We start from the raw sequence: 21492 nt of genomic DNA, 5'->3' as shown, positions 1-21492 counted from the left end.
ATGCCATCTCATGAAGTTTCTCCTGGGCTTTTTTGTCCCTTTCTTCTATCTCGGAAGGTTGCAGCATTCTGGTATCGCGACGAACACGGCCGCTGCCCGATGAGGCTTCCGCGACCGGCGGCGCCGTTAGGCCTAGCTCGGTCGGCACCTCCCGATCCGCTGGCGGAGGCATACCCACGGTGCCTGTGGTGTCCGCGGTGCTCGAGGTGACCGTGGCGCTCTTCTTGAGGTTGTTAATGAGCGAATTTTTCCTCTTTTTTCCATATCTGTGAGTCGTGCTGAACTTTGGCGCCGGCGTTGACATCGTCGCGAGATGCACCAGCGAACACACCTTGACAAAATGGCTACCGCTTGGGCTCAACAGACGCTTCCAGCAGACGACACGAGGCCCTTCAGCCAATCAGATAGCAGCTTTCAGTCACGTGCACCGACTAGCGAATAGCATCGCGCGTTGCGACTGCTTTTTGGCGGCATTTTCTCCCTCATCCAATAAGCATAAAGGAGCAGGAACTGCGCGAAATTTAAAACGAAAAGCAGCTCTTCCAAACGAGACCAAGATGGCTGCGATCGCTGCAGTGAAACGATAATAGCATGTCTCGGAAAAAGCCCCGTTATTGCGCGAAAATTTGCCAAGAGCGAGCTCGGATCGAAGTTTTATACTCCTTTTACAGCCCAAATATTGGCTCTAGAGATTAGAAAATTCACAGGGTGGTAGAGAAACAGCTGCAGATTTCGAAAATTACATTTTTGAAAAATCGATTTTTTCGCAATTTTTTTCGCCTCTAAGAGCCGTCTCCCCCCTTAATGCTCAATCAGATTTATTAACAGAGGCCTTCGGATGAACCGGGCATTTCTTCCGGTCCCTTGAACTCTGAATGAATGAGGTTTAATAGTCATCATGTTATTTTTTTGTTGCCAGTCTTGTTATTTTATGGATTTTGTTTTGCATGACCTCATTATAGTTTGGATAATGTTATGCTGTCTAATCAAGTACAGTAGCCGACGGGTAATTCGTACTCCAATAATTCGGGCTTGTAGAATATTTCAGACCTCGATGAGGCACCGTCAGTCACCCCATAGAAGCGCATACATATTCGCGACAGATATTTCGGACGTCAAAAGTCCAAAAGTTCGATTTTTCGGACTAATTTCAGTCGCCTGCGGGCCAAAATCGGCCATCTGATCGGCTTTTCGCCGGTGCAGCAGGCGCCATCTTGGATGGAAGTGGATTTACACTGCAGTTGGATTGGCTTGACATACTTTCGATGCCTCATTTTTGCCAGTAGAGGTCCCTGCGATCTCTGACACTTCGAGGCGGCAGCCGGATTGTCATTGCCGTCAACTTGGTTTTGTTGCCAACGTTGTCGCGGGCAGTTATCGCTTGTCCCATACGTTGAAAATTTGTTGTTGGGGGAAGGAAATTGTGGAGGAGCTATCTCGCACCTCGGCGGGAAGGGATAAAGGAGGGACAGAGAAAAAAGGAAGAAAGAGGTACCGTAATGGAGGGCTCCGGAATAATTTCGACCACCTGGGGATCTCTAACGTGCACTGACATCGCACAGCACACGGGCGCCTTTGCGTTTCGCCTCCATAGAAAAGCGGCCACCGCGGCCGGGTTCCAACCCGGGTACTCCAGATCAGTAGCCGAGCGCCCTAACCACTGAGCCACCATGGCGGGTCACATACGTTCGCCATTCGCTGCTTCATCACTTGGGTTTCTCTGACCGCGTCGACCGAGTGGCGCTCAGTCTTCACAAAGTTACATCCGTTCGCCGTTTTGTGATTGCGTCTGGTGGTTCCGCTGCTTTGACCGAAAGGTGCCTTATCTTTGCATGTGTTTGACGAACAGTGTGGTGCACACTCGGGTTGTGGACAACAAGGCCCCGCCGGGTCCGTCAAAGAAGCGTGGGAAGTATTCCAACTAAATGCGGTGACCTTGCTGTCTAGCATGTACAGTGAAAGCACAATTTTGGCGCAAATACAGGTGCAAATCGTTGTCATCAAGAGAAATTTTCCGCAAGGTTAAAGCAGTGGCATTTTTAAGCCGATTTCATCTCAATAAAGTGATTTTTTGTACTTCACGGATTTTTCGGACTGTTTGATTATTCGGACCATTTTTCGGGTCCCTTCAAGTTCGAAAAATCCATCGGCGACTGTAGTATACATTTCTGTGCACATCATGTTTCTTTATATGGTACTGAGGCAGTCTAGTTTTGTTTATTTTAGTTGCAAAGACCATACACTATTTTGAAAAACATAAGGGCAACAATGTTTGCTTGCTCAACATTTTCTGAAATTTTTTTTGTACTGAACAGATATTCGATATTCAATTCGATATTCGAAGCCATTTTTTCTTCTTATTCGTATTCGATTCGTATTCGAAAATTTCAGTATTTGCACACCCCTATTTTTTATGTCTATACCTGCTTTCTATTTAATCCTCATTGTAACCAAACCAAGGCAGTGAATTTTATGAGGATTTGCATGAAATTTGAAGGTGCCGTACTTACACGAATATGATGATGCGCATTTTTTTTTTTTTTTCTCTGCCCATCTATTTCTGAGCTCATCTCACATTATATCTGGAACTAAGGTACAAATATAAGTTTTTTTTTGTTGTTGTTGTTCTTCAAGATACTTATAGCAACCTTCACCGCCAGGCTCGCAAGCTGCTAGAAAACTTTTTGATGGCCTTGGGGCTGTGTAGCACGTTAGGCGAAGGAAAAGGCACGTATGAACGTAGAAAGAAGGCAATGTGGCCCATTATAAATAGAAGGCTTTGAACTAGTTGAGTGGGGTAGGGAAAGGAAAGAAGGGAAAGGGGTACAGGACTACGGCCGTTGCTTCATGGGAGATTGCGTGCGTTAACGTGCCAAGGACTCTACTGCACTCCATGGTATTGCATGCATTTCTGAAGCGTTGCTTCTCAAACAATATCGATGTATTAGTTTCTTCCATATCTCCCATATGTCCCCTCTCTTTTTTTTTTTCAAGCCCTCGCCTAACACTCCCCCCTCACGTTGTCTGTAAATACGGCATTGGGGAAGTAGTCCTTCCTCTCATTGTACCGAAGGTAACCAAATCTGAGCTTCTGCATTGATCTTTGAGGGCAGTAATATATTACTGAAGATGTATTACTGACTCCTTTGAACAGTTCATTCAGGGGAGTCAGCTCAGATAGCCTGCACTTCTTGCTTTGAAGATACAAAACAAGACCTTAAGCATTCTTTCATCTTCTGCTTGGTCCTAAATACTGCCAGTTAGGGCCCAGCAAGGTGGGGATACCAAATCTGAGCTTCTGCATTGATCTTTGAGGGCAGTAATATATTACTGAAGATGTATTACTGACTCCTTTGAACAGTTCATTCAGGGGAGTCAGCTCAGATAGCCTGCACTTCTTGCTTTGAAGATACAAAACAAGACCATAAGCATTCTTTCATCTTCTGCTTGGTCCTAAATACTGCCAGTTAGGGCCCAGCAAGGTGGGGATACAAAAGAACTTTTGTATCCTCACGTTGCTGTGTGGTAGGTCTGTCATGCCCACTCATCATGCCATTGCTAATCAGCCAAACACACTTTCGCTATGCAGGTAACCGCCAAGAGCTCAATCCTCAAGCAGATGGAAGATCTGGGTGAAGAAGCTGGCCTTGTGTGTATCATTTGCCGAGAGGGATACAAGTTCCAGCCTGGCAAGCTACTCGGTATCTACACATTCACAAAGCGATGCAACCTGGACGATTTCGAAGCGAAACCTCGCAAGACACCTGGGTACTCCACTGTCACCCACTTCAATATTGTCCACGTTGACTGCCACATGGCTGCTGTCAGGTAAGTTGGCTCTTCCTGAATTGCTGATGCTGTCATTGGCAACCGTGAGACAGGCAGACATGAAAACTGCCTTCCACATAATTTTATGCAAAAAATTGGCTCTGCATTTTTTTGGTCATGTAGGGCCGGATAGGAGCGGTAAGTGGGCAGAGAGCTCGTGACAGGCGCGCTGCTGTGTGATGTGAACTCATAGGCATGGTTAGCACTTTCCAGCTGCATGTTTTCGGTTTCACCGGTATGCAGTCCCAAAATTCCTTGCGCTATAGTGGCAACGAGAATGGCAATTTCGGAAATCTAGAAGCTGATTAGGGTATAGCTTACAGTGGGATACAAACCTTTCAATAAATGAGGAACCTAACTGTAATAGTTAAAAGGTTAACTATTAAATAGTAGTTAACCAGCCTGGTAGTCAACACGTCTTAGCTGTATTTTTATGGACACCACTGCCGATAGTGCGATGTTGAAGAAAGCGCTCCTAATTCAAAAAGCCTGCTTGTAAAAATTTGTAAGTCTTAAATGAAACACCCTGTACAGAGTTTGGCTTATGAACTGAATACAATGCACTAAGTTTAAAGTACACTGTGGATGACTCCTTTTGATTTCAGGCATGCCAGAGGCCGTGATGAATGGGAAAGTGCAGCATTACAAAATGCAAACACCAAGTGTAATGGTCTGCTTCCACTTTGGGGTCCGCAAGTACCAGAATCACAATTTGCAAGTTGCCTTGCCAGGTGAGATGCCTTTGTTCGGAGTGCACTGTTAAAAATTTCCACTTCGGTAAATTTTTACTGTAGCTGTACTTCGCGAAATAGGCTGCATAAAGCGGTATTAGGCGATTCACCGCCACTCCAGACATTTGTTTTATGAAGTGCAGTGGTGATTTGCCAACTGTATGAGTACTCTTACAATATCCACTTGACACATGGATTGCACATAGATGACATGTAGATTACATGAAATTTTTGTGTTAGCTTGAGTATTTTCTCAACAGGCAGCTGATGCCCTTAGCTAAGCCAACATAACTAAGCCAGGCCAAACAGCTGGCTGCTATTACAACATATACAAACCCAGAAAGGCCAGCCAGAAATGTCACTAGTTAGTCAAGAGTGTGGGAAATACATACAGCCTCATTGAAGGGGCATTCCTCTTGAAAAGTGTCCAGAAGCATTCGAAATGTAGTGACAAATCTAGCAGCCCAAAACTCCACTTTCTGGAAACAAATGGGCAGCGTATCAAATGATCTTTGCTCTCCCTTCAGCTGCGTACCAAATGTGGTCGTGAACTTCAGTTTCATCTTGGGGCGGAATTTATAGCGGTAATATGCTGTAGCAGAGTAAGGCATGAGTTGTAATAGAGTCCTGGCTGCCTGTTTGCCATATGCAGCCAGTACAACCAGTGATGGCAGCGCCACCCATGCAGTGGTGGCTCGCAGCCACATCAGGACTGCAGGTATAACAACACATTCAAAACGGCTTGGTATCGCCACTGCGGAGTAGTGGATAAGAACCACATTTTCGGCAGGGGGGACGGCATTTCCAGTCTGCATCCTTTGGGGGTTTTTTTTTTTTTTTCCACTAATAACTATTCTCTCTTGTTAGGCATGGGCCCTGCCCCTCCCCTCCTCCCCGGGCTTCGCCCTATGCAACTGCCTCAGGCCCCTCCTGAAAAAAAATTTCTGGCTATGTGCCTGGCACTCGATCTCTGTAGAGCAGCCGCGGTGGCTCAATGGTTATGACACTCAGCTGCTGACCCGGAAAAGGCGGGTTCAATCCTGGCCGCTGCGGTCGAATTTCAATGAAGGCCCGTGTACTGTGCGAAGTCAGTGCACGTTAAAGAACCCCAGTTGGTCGAAATTTCCGGAGCCCTTCACTTCGGCGTCCCTCATAGCCTGAGTCGCTTTGGGACGTTAAACCCCCATAAACCAAACCATGTTTCAGCCTAGTATTCAGACATTGTTAAAATAAATTTTTGTGCACATTTAATTAAATGAACTGTAAATTATCAAAGCACACCAGAGGACTCTGAGAAGATAGTGCACTGGCTTTTGTGACAGTGATGCCCGCTGAATAGCCCTCACCAACTCGTTTTGTAGGACAGCTGTAACACATTGGTGTTCCACTTTATTCTGCAGTAAGGCTCACAGCACCGATTTTTGAACAATAAATGCAGCTATTCAATTCTTATTGCCGCATAGTATTGCTGATATCATGTCCACATGGACTCCTCCCCCTGCCATGTCTGGTCTCCACAGCATAGCTGCTCAATATTAGTGGCAGCTCTCTACTATTGTATTGGCATCAATTGTGTGTTTCATCTCTCTTCCAGCCTGTGTCTGCAGATGCCACAGAGGGCAAGCAGACAACGATGCATAGACAATACCATATAAATGTGTTTGCCTTCTTGATTGGTTATGGAGGTCTGTGGCTTCCACAGCCCCACAGGCAGGTTATGAACTAGAGTATAGTTAGGTTTCTTGAAAGAGTGTAATCAACCAAAGTGTTTACTTGTGGCCACTGACTGGCACATTTCTGATGTGTGTCCTTGTTCGTTGTGCCATGGAGCAGGCACAACACTTACATCCAGGACTGCACGGGCCATCTGGATGTGGGCTACATGTCAACATTGCACGACCTGAAGCTTCTGCTAAGCCGCTTTGCCTTTGAACGCTCCTTCAGTGAGGACAGTGGTGGCGGTGGGCCTCAGAGCAACATGCACCTCATCCCCTACCTCCTTCACATGGTCCTCTATGTTATAAACACGTACGTCAACTACGCTATTTTATTTACTCCCTTTTGAATTTCTGAATTGTTATGTATGAGATAAACAGTCAAACCTCATTAATACAAACTGGTCAAAAATTGAATAATTCGATATGACTTAAATTTTTAATAAGATATTGTCAAAAAAAAAACGGACCACCATTTACAAGACAGCTATTTGCAATGCCAAATGTGTAATTTGCTGTGCCATCGTTTGCCATCCTGTTTGTGCATGTGGTGCCCTCTGTGCATAGAGGTACAAACAGCTCAAAGACAGCGTGTTGATGCGTGCAGAAGATACCACATATGCATAGTGCAGCAATAGGTACCGCTCCCATTTGTTCCTGGTTTCTTCATGTTACACCAATGCTGTCAACACTGCAGAACCAGGAGGCAGGCTTTTAACAGCTGTTGCTATAAATGCATGCGTAGCACAGTTTAATCAACGAAGGGATGGCACCTCAGCATCCATTGCATAGAGAGCAGAAAGAGACCTTTTCCCAATTTTTGACTTTAAATACCAATTAGATTGGCTTTCCTGTATAGCACCACTACCACACTGCAGGTCTCCTTTATTGGGCTGCACTTCCTGCGCAGGTTCACAAAAGTGCTGTGCCAGTGCAGCACAGGTTTTCACGGCGAGTGTAGCCTAACACTAGCGCTCTCGGTGCTATGCCCAAACAGAGCGCAAAAGTGCAAAAATGTTTGTCTGCTGTAGCCATGTGTTTGTGTTTGACATGTTCATTGGATTGTGCTAGTTGTGTTCAACGCTGTGCATTTGTTTGAAGTGGCGCATCTCTTGGCAGCAGCCATTACCAACCCCGACTGTTCTGAGACGAAGATGGCAGTAAAGCAGAACAGCCAGTATGCTGCAGTGCAGTCTTTGGTCGATGGAGCCACCATTTTTCTCCACTCATAGTCCCAGTGCATCATGAACAGTGTACTTAATGTCAGCTGTCAGCCAAGCCATATAAAAATAGTCCCTGTTAGTTTGGTGCTTATTTTATTTGAGCAGTTTTTCAGTGCTTCTATACCTCATGTTAACGGGTTCCATTGAGCAGGATTGTTTCTGGATTACAGTTAAACCTGGATATAATGAAGTTGACAAAAGCTTGCAATTTTTCGTTACATGCAAGCTCTTCTGCACGAGTGAAGGCACAACACGCCGCTCTAAAGAATCTAAATCGTGTAAAGCTCCATCATTGCGCGAGCCGACGAAACGGTGCAAAACGTCCATTGTGTTCATCACCTCCTTTGCAGCAGGCACGTCACACGGATCTGCCTCACAGGCACCATCATCATCGCCATCGGGATCTTGCAGGCTTTCAGCTAGTGCTGCATCCGTCATTTCTTCTGTAGCCACGGCGGCGTTGCCGGCAAACAAAAAGTCACTCAGTTCACCGTCGTCGGGTACACCACCGTTAGTGCGTAGCTCGTTCCACGCTTTGGCCACATCAGACGGAGTAGAAAGGTCTTCCTCCTCCTCCTCGCTGGCACCAGCCTGTGCGTTTTTGGCTATTCCGGCCTTTAAAAAGCAATTCGTGATAACTTCTGCCCTGACCTCTTGCCAGGAGGCAGCAAGCATCTTGTCTGCTTGATAAATCTCAATATTCATCTCCCGTTCAAGACGGATGTCAAGAAGTATCTTCAGGATTAGTCGGCGCCGGTAACTGCATTTGAAACTGTTAATGGCCTCTTTGTCCAGGAGTTGTATTAGGGACGTGCAGTTGGCCGGGAAGTAATGCAGTTCAATGTTAGACAGCTGCAGGCCTTTGACGTGGTGCGCCGAGCAATTTTCCAGCAGTAGGCAAACTTGACGGCCTTGCCGCTTGACGTCCTCATTAAATTCCTTTAACCACTCGGAAAATATTGGCCGAGTTTTCCACGCTTTGGAATTCGCCACATACTTCACGGGCCTACGCTTCGTTCGCTTAAAACACCTGGGACAGGCACTTTTGCTGACAACTAGCGGGGCTCGCTTGTCTGTGCCGTCGAGGTTGGCGCACAGCAGAATCGTTATGTGGAGCTTGATCTGCTTTCCGCCGCGGCAGTCATCGCCTTTTAGCGCTAGCGTGCGGCCCAGAAGCATTTGATAAAATAGAGCTGTCTCGTCAGCATTGTAGATTTCAGCCGCCTTGAAGTAACTCAGAATTCCAGGCAGCTTGTCAGCCACCCACGAAGCAGCACCATCGCTGTGTTCGGAGGCAGATTCGTTGCTGATTACTCTTCCTACGACACCGTGCCGGCTCTTGAATCCCTGCAGCCACCTGTTGCTTGCCTTGAAATTGTCATGGCCCAAGATACATGTATAATCCTTTGCCTTCTGTTGTAAAATTGCTCCACTTATGGGCACATTTCTGGCTTGCGTGTCCAAAAACCACGTGAACACTGCCTTGTCCGCATCAGCGTATGTGGACAGCTTCAGTCTTTTTTTGTTCGAGCTTGTTCCAGACTCCACTGCGTTTCTGATGCCGTGTTCCGCACTCAAAATCGTTGATAGGGTGCTCGCTGGAATGCTGAAATGGTCGGCAATGTCCTTCTTCTCGCCCGCGAAGACTGCATTTAAAATTGCGAGTTTGTCTTCAAAAGACAGAACTTTTCGTTTTCTGGCAGTAGAACTCATCACAATCAACCGACGACGCAGTTACAAGCGGAGACGTACGACTACACGCCGCCAGGCAGGCCTGGCATCTCCAAAACACGAACCACCATCAGAGAACAGTTGACACACGCATACATGCAGACGAAGGACTACACACACGCAAAATGGCGAATGCAACACGGCGGCGGCGTCTCGTCGTCCCTCTCCCTTCCCCTCTCCCTTCCCCCATCCTGCCAATGAAAGAATCGGCCATCAGCGTTGCTTCTAAAGTTAATTTTTACACAGAAAGTGTCTAAGCCGCTGAAACAAATGAAAATAAAAAAATAAGAATGCTTGTTCTCAAATCCATACAAAAAAATGCTGCTAAAGAAATCAATTGCCGCTACAAATGCCACCTGGTGTCACGCTAGACAAGCAAAGCAAGCCTGAAAAGGCTGCTGTGTTAGGCACGGAGCGGCGCTAGCTGCAGCCATCATCATCATCATCGCTAACTTTGCTCGATCGCGAATGCTGCCTCATTCACACTTGCGGCCATGCTGCCGCTCACGGCATACACAGATGTGGATAGAAAAGAGCATAAATTGATGTTGTCTACGTACCATAAGCGTATGCATGCTTACGTACACTATATGCGGGTATTTTGCTGGACGTTATGCCGTTTCTCACATTCTCACTTTTAGTTCAGCATATGCAGAGATGAAACGATAAGCTTAGCCGAGTGGCGTCGTCTGGTTAAGACAGGAACCATTTTTGTCAACAAATTGATGCTCCTCTTTAGCCTAGAAGCAGCAGAATCGTCAGTATAAATTAAAAAATAAAGCAAATTTACTAGTACGTTTTCTTATAGGCGAGATGAAGCGAAAGACTAGTGCCCGATTTATGGCCAGTGGGCACACTGAAAAGTGCAATAACGAAGACTAATTCTGTTCGAAGCGAGGGGTCTTTCTTCGAAGGGCACCGCCATGTTTGTCGCCGTGGGAATGAAACTTCCTACTCACCGTCCTATTGGCCCATGGAAATTGGCAGAATTTTTTCAGCGGCAGAAATCTGTCCAAGACTGATCAAGCTTTCCGCTGGGTATTTCAGCGGAATCTCTGTCGCGGCAGCGGATTCCACTTGCGGATTCCGCCCAAGTGTGAACGCGCCGCAAAGCACTAGTTCTAAGATTAGGCTGGAGTTCTGTTGTGGGATGATCATGGTGACAGGATACAACTGGGCTTGTGCATGTTGCATTGATTCACGAAGGAGTGTAGACATTCAAAAGGCCATGCAGAGCACGTACCAGTGTTAATGTGATGGCATTTAGGTCATGTGACTTCGTTACATCATAGCAACCTGCGCACCGGATTGTGAGGAGACTGCCCACCGTTGTGAAATTAAATGCAGTTGCCACCTGCCCACAGTGGCATTACTTGTGAGCCTTACGGGAACTCTGGAAAAACAGCCAGGGTTTCACAAACCTCACCGGTGGCTGTGCTGAACCGCTGCACCACTGTGCCAGCAGTGGTATGAGCACTTCCCGCGATCTATGAATGCGATTGAGAGGGTCGTGATATCAACACGTGACCTCCAGTGGACCAATCGTAAGGCACTGCCAGATTTGAAAATCTGAGGACCCCCAATATTTTGGAATTAGGCCCACCCTAGAAAATGGATTAAGGTGGATTAGCGAGGATTGGTGAGTGGATTGAGATGATTCGTTGGTTGGATTAGTGCAATCTTATATTATAATTCAATGGCAGGTACTTGAACATTTTATAGCATATCATGCATACCATATAAGGGCGATGGAATTGGTCCTGACTGGAATTTTGGCATAGAAATTGCATGAACATAGGTGCTCATTGTGAAGACTGTAGCAGGCAACCTAAATGCTATTGCATTCTCTTCTTTAAGATTGTGGTTAAGAAGGCTTCCAAGTTTTCAATGCACCTGCCTCTATTTCTTTTTAGCACAAGGTGTGTAGCACGGGAGGAGAAGAACCTTTCAAACTTCCTGGAGATGTCACCCGAGCGTCAGGTTGAAAACTGTTTTGAGGTGAGCAGGCCATATTTTTTTGTGATTACAAAAACTGCTGTTTTAGCTAATGCTTCAGATGTTTAGGAACAACGGTCTTCTTTTTAGTGATGTAATACAAGTTAACTACAAAGGATATGTGTTACATTAACGACTACGTCCGAATCTGTCGAGCGTAGTTTGCCTACTTTCTAGCTTCGAAAGCATTTCAGCACGATTTTTTCTGTTTCATCTGTGGTGATGCACTGAGCTTAGCTTTATTTTAGTGGCAAGGGCTCTTTCCACTGGTGGAACATTTTAGCCACCCTACCAGCATTACTTCAATTTCTGCTCATACACCAGTTATAAAGCTTGATACTTATATGCCGATATCAGACATTACAAATACACCTACATGACTGCAGTAGCACCACGGTTATGCACTTTTGTTTTTTTTTTTGTTTTTTAAATTGGTAAGAGCCTGACATGAACAATGTTGGAGCAGAAGGGGAAAATGGACATCTTAACAAATGATGAAAAGCCAAATATCAGCATAGCATTTTATTAGGAATAATTAGCACCACAAAAATAAATTCCCCTATGCTTTCCTTGGTTTTAGTGACTGTGCTTCTTTCGTGCATTTCTCTAAGATTCGATTTTTTGCCTATGACTCATTTTATCCTTAACTTCACTTGCTGGAATCTGATTGTTTTCTTCTCACAGTGGCATGGTAAATGACTAGCAGTGAAAGCAAGCAGTTAACAGCCAAAGTATTAGAAGGTTTCTTCTGCCTGCTTTGCCATCACTGCTAAAGACAAAAGCAAATGTGAGTGTGCAATGCATGAGGCTGCACAGCAGGGGAAATGTTGGGATAGAAAGGAAAGTTACTCGCTGCCTACTGCTTCACTGTGTATTTCTCTTTGTGCCTAGTTTATGGTTTGAGCTTTGAGTTGATAGAATATTGAGTGGCATTTATTTGCATGCTGCAGAGTGAAGGTCCCTGCTACTGGGCTACCATGGCGCTGGCAGTGTGGTCCCACAATCGCTGGCAGTATGGCCGTGCTTCGCTGGTGCGGCGCATGCTGATACTGGCACATGCACGTCATTTGAGCCCCCAAGGCTGCTCAACACTGCCTGACATGGTGCCTCGAGAATTTGCTGTCTACAGGCCCTACCTCTGCTTCCTTGGCATGGTGGATGGCCTGTACAACATCATGTTTAAGGCATGCTCCATCATTCTCTTTGTAGAACTCTAGTAGGTGGTGCTGCTCCGAGCACTCAAGCACAAAAAAAGGAACTTCACAGTTGCCGTTTCACACACTTGACGGGATCATGGAAATTTGTTTGTCTTGGCAGTTCTCATCAGAAGTGCCCTCAAAAAGGCTACACGAGCTGCAGCCTTGCATCCAGATATTTGTTACTTAAGAACAATTAACAAAATTACCTTTCAATGAGAAGAGAACATTTATTGCACTATGCATGAAGTGAGCTGAGCAGTGGATCATGAGACAAGCCGATGTCGTCCCACTTGAAAATGGCAGTGCCGTTTGTTTTGTTTTGTTTTTCTTTTATCGCTCTCTCCCTTTTGCAGTGACCTGTATTTGTGTTACTTTTTCATTTTTACACTCCTCAGCCCCGCTCTAAGCTATCCATGCAGTGCAAGCTCTGAAATCACAATTTTTTGTTATTTACCCTCTGTCTTTTATCTTACTCTTTCGGCAGCAAGTGTTGCTGTACCGCATCAGTTGAAAAACTGCTGAAGCCCATAGTCAACAAGCTGGTGTACATCAGTCAAGCAGGTGTACTCTTTGCCGTCCTGTCTGTCTGGAGCAATGCTCAAAAGTGTAGCACCGAAGCTCCGCTCCATGTCGGCGAGAGCGAAAGAGTGTCCTCCTGTCACCACCAATGAAGCGAACTCAGGCCCACCTCGCACCTCGTATTTTCTGCCATAAGTGCGAGAGTGTGTATTTTTGCACATACGCTCAAGAGTATTTTTGCACATACGCTCAGAGTGAGAAGCGAGGTTGTCAGGTGTGAAGCGCATGACGGGCTTCACAGCTGACGTGTGTACCAACAGCACTGACCCTTCCAGTCCTTTTGCCCAGCTTTGGGCATCTGTAAACGCGACAAATGTTGTGCACTGCCTTTGAGCACAGGCAGCGTGCCACTTTCGGCACCGATTTTGGGCGAGAGCCGCGTGCTGGCCTGGCACACATGCCAGCCTTGCCTGTACTACCCCAGATGGCACAGCCAGCGGCATGCTCGCCACTGTGATCATCGTCGTATTTGCGTCTGCCTATGCACTCTGTATGTGAAAGCCAGGCGGCACCCATATTACGTACACGTTTCAATACGCGCTGCAGCACTCCGTGCTATACTCAACCACTCACACCCGCAGTACAGTTTCCTCAGGTTCGTTTCCAGCCAGCTATGCAATTTCATTACATTGAAAGTGCGGCAAAATCTACTTCGTTATATTGAAGCTAAAAATACATGTTGTTCTATGGATGCAAAGTTATGAAAACTATAATTCTTTGTTATATCGAGGACTTCATTACATCAAGGTTTAACTGTACCCTTAAGCATAGCTTAAGCGTCATCCAAGTTTTCTGCCTCAATATATTGCAGAATAAAGCTGTGCTCAAATTTCGCATTAGGGAGTACTGTAATCGTCGGTCAGTTTTTTTGTTTTTGTTTTTTAGTCTGTGGGAAAACAACCAAATACACTCCATTATTCATCTTGTCTGAGACCTCATCTTTTAACTGAGTTTGTTCTAGCATGAGTCTGTATATGAGACTGGTGTACAAGCTGGCTGCAAAAGTCTGTTTTCGAAACTCTTTCTGAGGGAGCAATGTGTAAGTGTAGGTTTCTTATTTTGTCTAGTGTGCTCTGCTTGTTCATGCCTTCAAAAATTTCAGAGCTGCTTAATGGACCATTAGTGCCATTTTCACAGTTTGCAACATTTATTATCCCCGTCTTTAAGTATTCTTCTTTTGGACCATCTAAAAATAAGCTGGTGCATTTTTTTTTAGAGCTAATTTTATAAACCGGGGCCTTCGGATGAACAAGGCATTTCTTCCGGTCCCTTGAACTCCAAATGAATGAGGTTTTACTAGTCATCATGTTATTTTTTGTTGCCAGTCTTGTCATTTTATGGATTTTGTTTTGCATGACCTCATTATAGTTTGGATACTGTTATGCGGTCCAATCAAGTAGTATATATTTCTGTGTACATCATGTTTTTTATACAGTACTGAGGCAGTCTAGTTTTGTTTATTTTAGTTGCAAAGACCATACACTATTTTGAAAAAAATAAGGGCAACAACATTTGCTTGTTTATCATTTTCTGAAATTTTTTTTTGTACTCAACAGATATTCGATATTCGAAGCCATTTTCCCTTCATATTCGTATTCGATTCGTATTCGAAAATTTCAATATTCGCACACCGCTAATATTTACATTATAAATTACGGGACCATGGAAATTATTCGAATAATCTGGGATTTCAAATTAACAGAGATTGAATTATCGAAGTTTTACTGTAAGTGCAGAAAAATATGTCAGCCATTCAGTTCAGGTCACCTCCAGTTAGGTTTTGCTGTTCACATTTAGTGCCTCTTTGAGATATTTACAATGGAACACTCGTTCTCTTCGTGTACATGTGTGAATGCATGCACTTATATATGCTTTACGATACAGTATGCCTTACACAGTCTCTTTGTTCTCATTTTCAGAAGGTGGCCTGTAGCACCGATGATGGCTGGTCTGTGGCATTGGCAGACTACATCCGCCACAATGATCAGCTGCACCTGGAGCTCGGGGACAAGTTACTGCGGACCTTTGAAGAACAAGTGCTGACGTGCCAGTCATTCAGGGAATTTTGTGATTACATGGGTGAGCACATAACACTTCTCAGTGCAGTTTGAATCATAACAGAGTATACTGAGGGGCCATTTGGTCAGACATATTATAAACGAAAACGTAGCATATGGACGGGACGTAGAAGGGTGAAGACAGGACGATTGCTACCCACTAGCAATCGTCCTGTCTTCACCCTTCTACGTCCCGTCCATATGCTACGTTTTCGTTTATAACAGTTTGAATCACTTCATTCTTATGAAGAACAGCACATTTGACTAAAGGTACTTGGAAAACTCGTATTTTAATTTGTAGAATGTCAATTGTAAGGCAGTTCTGGGATGTGCTGCAGTGTTTAAGATGAATCTGATCTCTGTTACTTTTTTTTTTTTCCATTTCGACCCTATTAGCATAACCTTTGGGAGAGTGTGCAAAAACATATTATGGAAGGGTTTTATAAACAGAAAATTGCTCAACTGTGCAACTATGCATGACAGACTGAAGGAAACATCTAAATTACTTCTATGATAGTAATATGCAGAGTTTCTAATCATGTAATTGAAATGAGAACCCAAAAGAAGCAGGTGGTTTGTCTCAAAACTTTATATGCCTTGGGTTGCTTATGGCTGTAGTTTAATAATATCTTTTAATAAACAGCGCATTTATGTATAAAGGGTTCTGTAGTGCATTTTTCAGGCAGAAAGAGCAGACGCCTAGCAATCGGGATAAATTTCAGTGTGTCATCAAAGAGCCTAGAATGTTCGAAAGCAGCAGGCTTGGAGCCCCTCGGCAGCACATTTACAGCATGTGGAAGCGAGGTATTGTTGCCTCTAAAACTGTGTGTTGAGGTTGTGTGAAGACAGAACAAAAGGGTGTTTAAAAAGCTCCGAATTCTCGCCTTCCCTCAAGCAAAGAAGTGACAGCAAGAGGTGTGCTGTGTGGCTGCCAGTCACACCCTTTCTTGTGCACTCAAGCATTCAGTGGGATGTGTGAGTGGTGCACAGCACACAAATGCACGAGTGCAGCTCAGACTGCCTTTATAGCAAATGGGTAAAAGAACGTAAAATAGTTTGATATAGCCAAAATTCGTAATGTAAAATTTTGTCAAACGCACACAAGCTTAGCCTAATTTAGTCAGTGAAGGGACGGTAACTTAGGCGATCTGGACTAGAAAAATGGGGAGACATTTTGCAAAGTTATAGCGCCGTTTCAAAAGGCGCTTGTGATTCTGCCACAAAAAAACCTAGCATCAGTTAGGTTGGCTTCCCTGCTTGGCAACGTCAGCATGCAGTGTGGCAGCAGGCCAAGTGCCTTATGGGTGGCAATCCAGCATCACATCTGTGTCGCGTGGAAATTGGTACATCAGAGTGAAAGCTATCACCACTGCTATCACCACTGCTTTCAAGGCGCTTTCGATGGGTGCGAAAGGCGTGAACGCGTACTTGCCACCTGGCTACCGACCCTCCATGCACACCGCTGTAGCTTTCATGGGGCTGTTGCCGAGTGCGAGATAAAAGCATGAACCTTGATGCGAGCACTTGCCACACCACCACTAGTCAGTCATTTGTGTAGTGCGACGAAGCTTGTCGGCGCCTGATGTCTAGATGGGCACCTTTTGGCACTGGGGAGTTCAATGCACAGTCGCCAAAAATGTTGCACTAAAGCTAATGATAGAAAAAGTTAGTAGCTGTATATTCCTGCGGGATGGCATCGCAGTGTGAGTGCAGTCAGTGCAGCAGTTGTGTAACGGCGCTGTCACAAGACCAGTCAAAGTCGAATGGAGATCAAAGGCGATATAACGCAAGCCTTCCACATTCGCGCGTGGCCCCGCTGATTAGCCTGGTAAGCGGCTAACCTAAGTGCCAACAGTCTTGCAGTTTCGGATTCCAGCATGATGCATGCTTCGGAGGTTACCGTAAGTTTGCACTTGCACTACCTTCTGCTCTTCCAGAAAAGCGACTGCCAGCACAAGCGAGGCAGATAAACAGCGTGCAGTTTGGCTCTGCATTAACAATTCTTTTTTTATTCATGGAGCTGCATGCATCCTGCTGGGAATAGGCGTGGCGCAGGGTGTGTGCTACTCGTGGCTCAGCCAGAGCTACCTTAAACCCCACAAATATGTCTGCTTCGTGTACAAATCGACTCCCCACTTTTGCTACGTGATAATATACGGTAATTTATCTTTTTTAGTTAGTAAATCAGGTGCTTTTACGGTTAAACCTGAATATAACGAACCTGCATATAGCGAATTCCTCAATATTATGAAGTTTCTCAATTCTCCAGCGTCACCACCATTGTATTTGAACGTGTATTTGAGACCTCCGTGTAACATAAATGTTGCGGTGGTTGACCTTGATATAACAAACTAGCTATGCCATCTATATGTTACCTAGTGCTGAGCTACTCGAAATTCGGCTGGACCACTTGAAAGTTTCGTAACAATGAAGCATAACCTGACATGAGAGGAACACTGTGTTATCACATCTGTAACTTACCTTTTATGCTGAGGTCTATGCTTACCTATGCTGAAGCTGTACACTTCCTCTCTATAGTCCATATTATTTTGAGGGCACATTGTTCAGCTTCGGAATAGCTAAATGCTTGGGAAAAAAAAAAAAATGTCCTTATTGGCCATGCATTTTTGTTTCAGGTCCGATGTGGGAGATTGATAACCCAGATGCCTTCCTGCATGAGGCACTTCAGCTAAGGGTCTGATCCAAGTTTTATTATTGAAGGACTATTTAAATAAAGATTCCTGCTTTAAATTCTTCATGGTTTGTGTTCAAGGGTGCTTTACACTTGCTGCAATGCAGGCTATAGCAATTCATCTTTGTGGAACCAGCAAGCAGAAACCAACAAGCTTCCTCAACGAATGCCAACATCTGCAAGTTTGCTACCATGCATTCCAGTGGACGAAACCTGTAACTATTTTGCAACTAATGCATCATTGGCTCAGCGCGCTCTTCCTCCACCAAGCATCTGAAACTCTTATGATATGCCAACGTACTGTACAAGGCTTGTCTGTAATCCCCATCATGTTGCTCAGAAAGCAGAGCATAGCTGATGGGTCATGGCTCATGGCATAGGTATTACAGTAGAATTCCTCTGTAGTAAAGTGACTTGGACCAGCAAAAATCTTTACTATATTAGGGTCTTTACTATATCAGTTGGTGATGGCATGGCTCTGAGGATCCTCTCTGGTAATTCATTGGCTTCACAGCTTTCGTTTATGATAGAAACTCTCACAAATACCTTCCATCCTGCTCTTATTGACCCTTTATGTGATAACTATTTATCTTGAGTTATCACGTTTCATGTTATCACATTTTCTATTTTGTTCGTCTTGAGAAGTACCGCATTTGCACAAATACAGTGCGGCTACGAATATAATATAATGAGAGTTTGATTTCATGTGAAAACAAGAGTTTAGCGTGAATATGGCGTCATTTTTCGCAGCCTCAGACTCATGTAAGAGGCAATAGTTATATGCGCAACACAGTGTAGGCACGGCGGTGCCAGTCACACAGTGCTGCCACGCCTCCTCGTTTCTTGCCACTGCTTCCCTGCGCTTCGCGCTGCCGTGCTGTGAATGTTCGTCCCTTTCTTCTTCACTGCATTTTTGCTGTCTTTCCTTTTTCAGCGGCCCGCTTCTCCTCCTCTCCGCGTTCATAGCCCCCTTTACTTTTTCCGTGCGTGCCGCGCGCTTTGCCTCACGGCCCCAGGGACTATGAGAAGTTGGCTTCTCCTCACAGCTTTCGAGCTTGGTGGTGAAGCTATCTCAAAGAGCGCCGTTTTATCGTGTTTGGTATGCATTTACCTCCGAATATCGGCCTCGCGCGTGCCGCGTTGCAACCATTCCGCGGGAGGTAGGTCGCCTTGGCCAAACCCTTTTCACTATAGCCGTCTTATTTGAAAAAAAAAAAAAATCTTTATGATAACGGGAAATAAATGTACAGTCTATGGGAGGTGAAATTGGACCGCAGTTTCACTTTGCCATATATTCTAGCTGGGTTCTACTGTACTTTTGTAGTGCCCATTTCATGTCGGTACTACTGTTTTATGAGCCACTCATATTTTATCAGCCTTGTTCAAAGCATTAATGCACGAAATGTGTGGAGGCATCACTGCTTTGCAAAGCCTCGCCACAAGCTGCATTGCCATTAATGCAGAGCGTTAGACTGTCAGTAGGCTCTTTAGAAATACTTGCTAGTCTGTTGATGGCAGACTAGCAAGCAGCGGTGGCGCTGCATGCAGTCTGAGAGCGGTTGGCTGTCTCGCCGCCGTCGCTTTGCTCCGATGCACAATGCTGCAGGTGGTCATGGTTGCCAGTTTTGCGAGTCTGTTCTTTTGCTTGTCATGATGAGAATGCTGTAGACCATGCTTACTGCGTATAGTTTTCTCAAGCTGCGCTACCCTCTCTAACAAGGCAAACATACAATGCATAGCCCTTTCTGTAGCCAGCTCAGCAGGGAAAATCCTGTTCGTTCTCGTATAAACAGCACCGACTGCACCATGCAGTCTGTTCCTAAGGTATACTTAAAGGGCATGCTTACTAGCCAAGGAAATCTGAATGAGAAACAGATGCTTTTGAAAATTAAAACGGCACCTGACGACATGAACGGCAAGCAATGCACCTCGAAGTAGACTCAAAACATAAAAAACAGTCTGCGCGTATGGGTGGCAACGAAAATGGAGAGGTTGGACAAGTGGGAGTAAACGGGAAAAAACCTGTCGCTAGGTAGAAGGGATATAGGGGGAGAGGTCTGAGGGCTCGGAGCTGTGGCCCATTAGAAAAACTACCACAACGGTGAACAAAAGGGTAGACAAATAATAGCAAAAGGAAAGGAATGAAGCAAAAAAGAAGAGGGCAAAAAAGCATAGTTGAGAAAAGAGAAGGACAAACACAGAACTACAAAGCGTGCAACCAAGTTTATTGGACTTGGGCTTGAGAGAGGTCAGTATGCAAATGGAACATCAACAAAACAACTGTTTTCTTCAAGAGCTTCAAGGATGTGCCTAGTCAAGCGGTCCCTGTAACATTTAGCTAATACAGTATACTAAAGAAACTTACGAATACACCTTGCCTAAAATGCATTATGGCGCCAAATTACTTCGCAGTGGTTAATTCTTTTTTTTTTTTGCTTGGTCTCAGTGCAGTTTATTCGTACACCTGCCCTTTTTCAAAATATTAGGTTTTCCATGTAGTCGTACACAACATATATGCCATTGAAATGGTACTGTGTACTATTTAATTCAGGTACTTAAAGTGCACTGGATTCATAAAAATTGGTCCTTTTCTATTTCCTGCTGCAAAAACCTCGCTGCCCAAATATTTCACAATTTTCCGAGCTTATGAGAAAGACCGTGAGCGTACAGGTGGGCATATTAAAATTATACTTCATGTTCTTCCTGAATTCACATTCTCCACGATTGTAAACATGCTCATTAGTGTCAGCTCCTGTCATGATTCCGAATATTGTTCACGTCTTGCCACTATACAGTATAGAATATAAGAGGATCCTCAAAATGGGTAACCTGGTTGCTCAATAATCTGTCCGCATGAGATTTTGAGCTTTTTTTGTGTTGGATGGCATCAGGTATCCATCAGGGAGAATTGCTTCTCGCTGCAGTGATCATCAACAAAATCCTTTTTTTTTGAACAAGGGGCGCACCTGCAGTAGATATAGTGTGGATTTAAAGAGAATGAATCATCTAAACAAATGGACCTTGCTGTTCACTGCAATTTTGGTAGTCGCCATGAAGCCAGATAGAGTGGAGAACTAAGTTATTTCCAGACGTTCTTCCAGGACAGGGCTTCCTTTTAACTTGAATTGAATAGTCATCTACATGCCCGAACATGTGGCATGCATGTTGCATGGCCAAACTCTCGTAATGGCCTGTTAACTACACTACGCACTGCAATTTCCTGTCATGTGACAGATTAAAAGTACGCCATTGTACAATTATTGCCGCGAGACATGAGCCAATGCAAACAACTTTTTTTGTTGTTGTTGTTGTTATACTCCTCGCACCGAACTCTGGAGTAGAACGGAGTGAGAATGTCAGTGAAATTGTGTACGTCGACGCCACAGTTCTTCATCCTGGTCAATACTTCGTTATTCACAAACAGCTGTATTAGTGTTTCCTCTAATAATTAACCTTCAAATGAACATCCTTCGAAATACAAGTCTGATATCTGGAATTTTTATCCCCTTGCTACAATGGCTCTCTCCTTTTCCCTGTCAACCTTCGATATGGTTTTTCGCTATTTTCTTTTCGTTCATTCTGTCTCATGTCTTTTTTTTTTTTCCCCTTTTCATTTTCTTCTCTATCTCGCCACTGCTGTCCAACCTCGTTTTTTATCTCCTTTGTTCACCTTTGTGGCAGTTCTTCGATGGCCCAAAGTTCTGAGCCCTGAACCTCTCCCCCTCCCTCTCTCCTTTCTACC

The 21492-nt window shown here is 44.7% G+C and overlaps 1 protein-coding gene across 6 annotated transcripts in view; it reads left to right on the top strand.

Moving 5' to 3' along the window:
* The window catches only part of poe (E3 ubiquitin-protein ligase-like protein poe), a 248224-nt gene extending 230408 nt beyond the window's left edge, over window positions 1-17816 (top strand). For all 6 annotated transcript variants that reach the window (XM_077649151.1, XM_077649150.1, XM_077649149.1 and 3 more), the window contains 7 exons: window positions 3590-3828; window positions 4434-4559; window positions 6393-6587; window positions 11142-11226; window positions 12174-12407; window positions 14921-15080; window positions 17695-17816. In XM_077649151.1, coding sequence (XP_077505277.1) covers window positions 3590-3828; window positions 4434-4559; window positions 6393-6587; window positions 11142-11226; window positions 12174-12407; window positions 14921-15080; window positions 17695-17759 — 1104 coding nt within the window. In that variant the 3' untranslated portion in view covers window positions 17760-17816. The remainder of the gene's footprint in view (window positions 1-3589; window positions 3829-4433; window positions 4560-6392; window positions 6588-11141; window positions 11227-12173; window positions 12408-14920; window positions 15081-17694) is intronic.
* Window positions 17817-21492: the final 3676 nt, after the last annotated feature.

The sequence above is a fragment of the Amblyomma americanum genome, chromosome 1 (assembly GCF_052857255.1).
Source record: "Amblyomma americanum isolate KBUSLIRL-KWMA chromosome 1, ASM5285725v1, whole genome shotgun sequence".
In the NCBI taxonomy this organism is placed as follows: Eukaryota; Metazoa; Arthropoda; class Arachnida; order Ixodida; family Ixodidae; genus Amblyomma; species Amblyomma americanum.
Note: the sequence above shows the minus strand (reverse complement) of the source record. Positions and strands in the feature narration are given on the sequence as shown.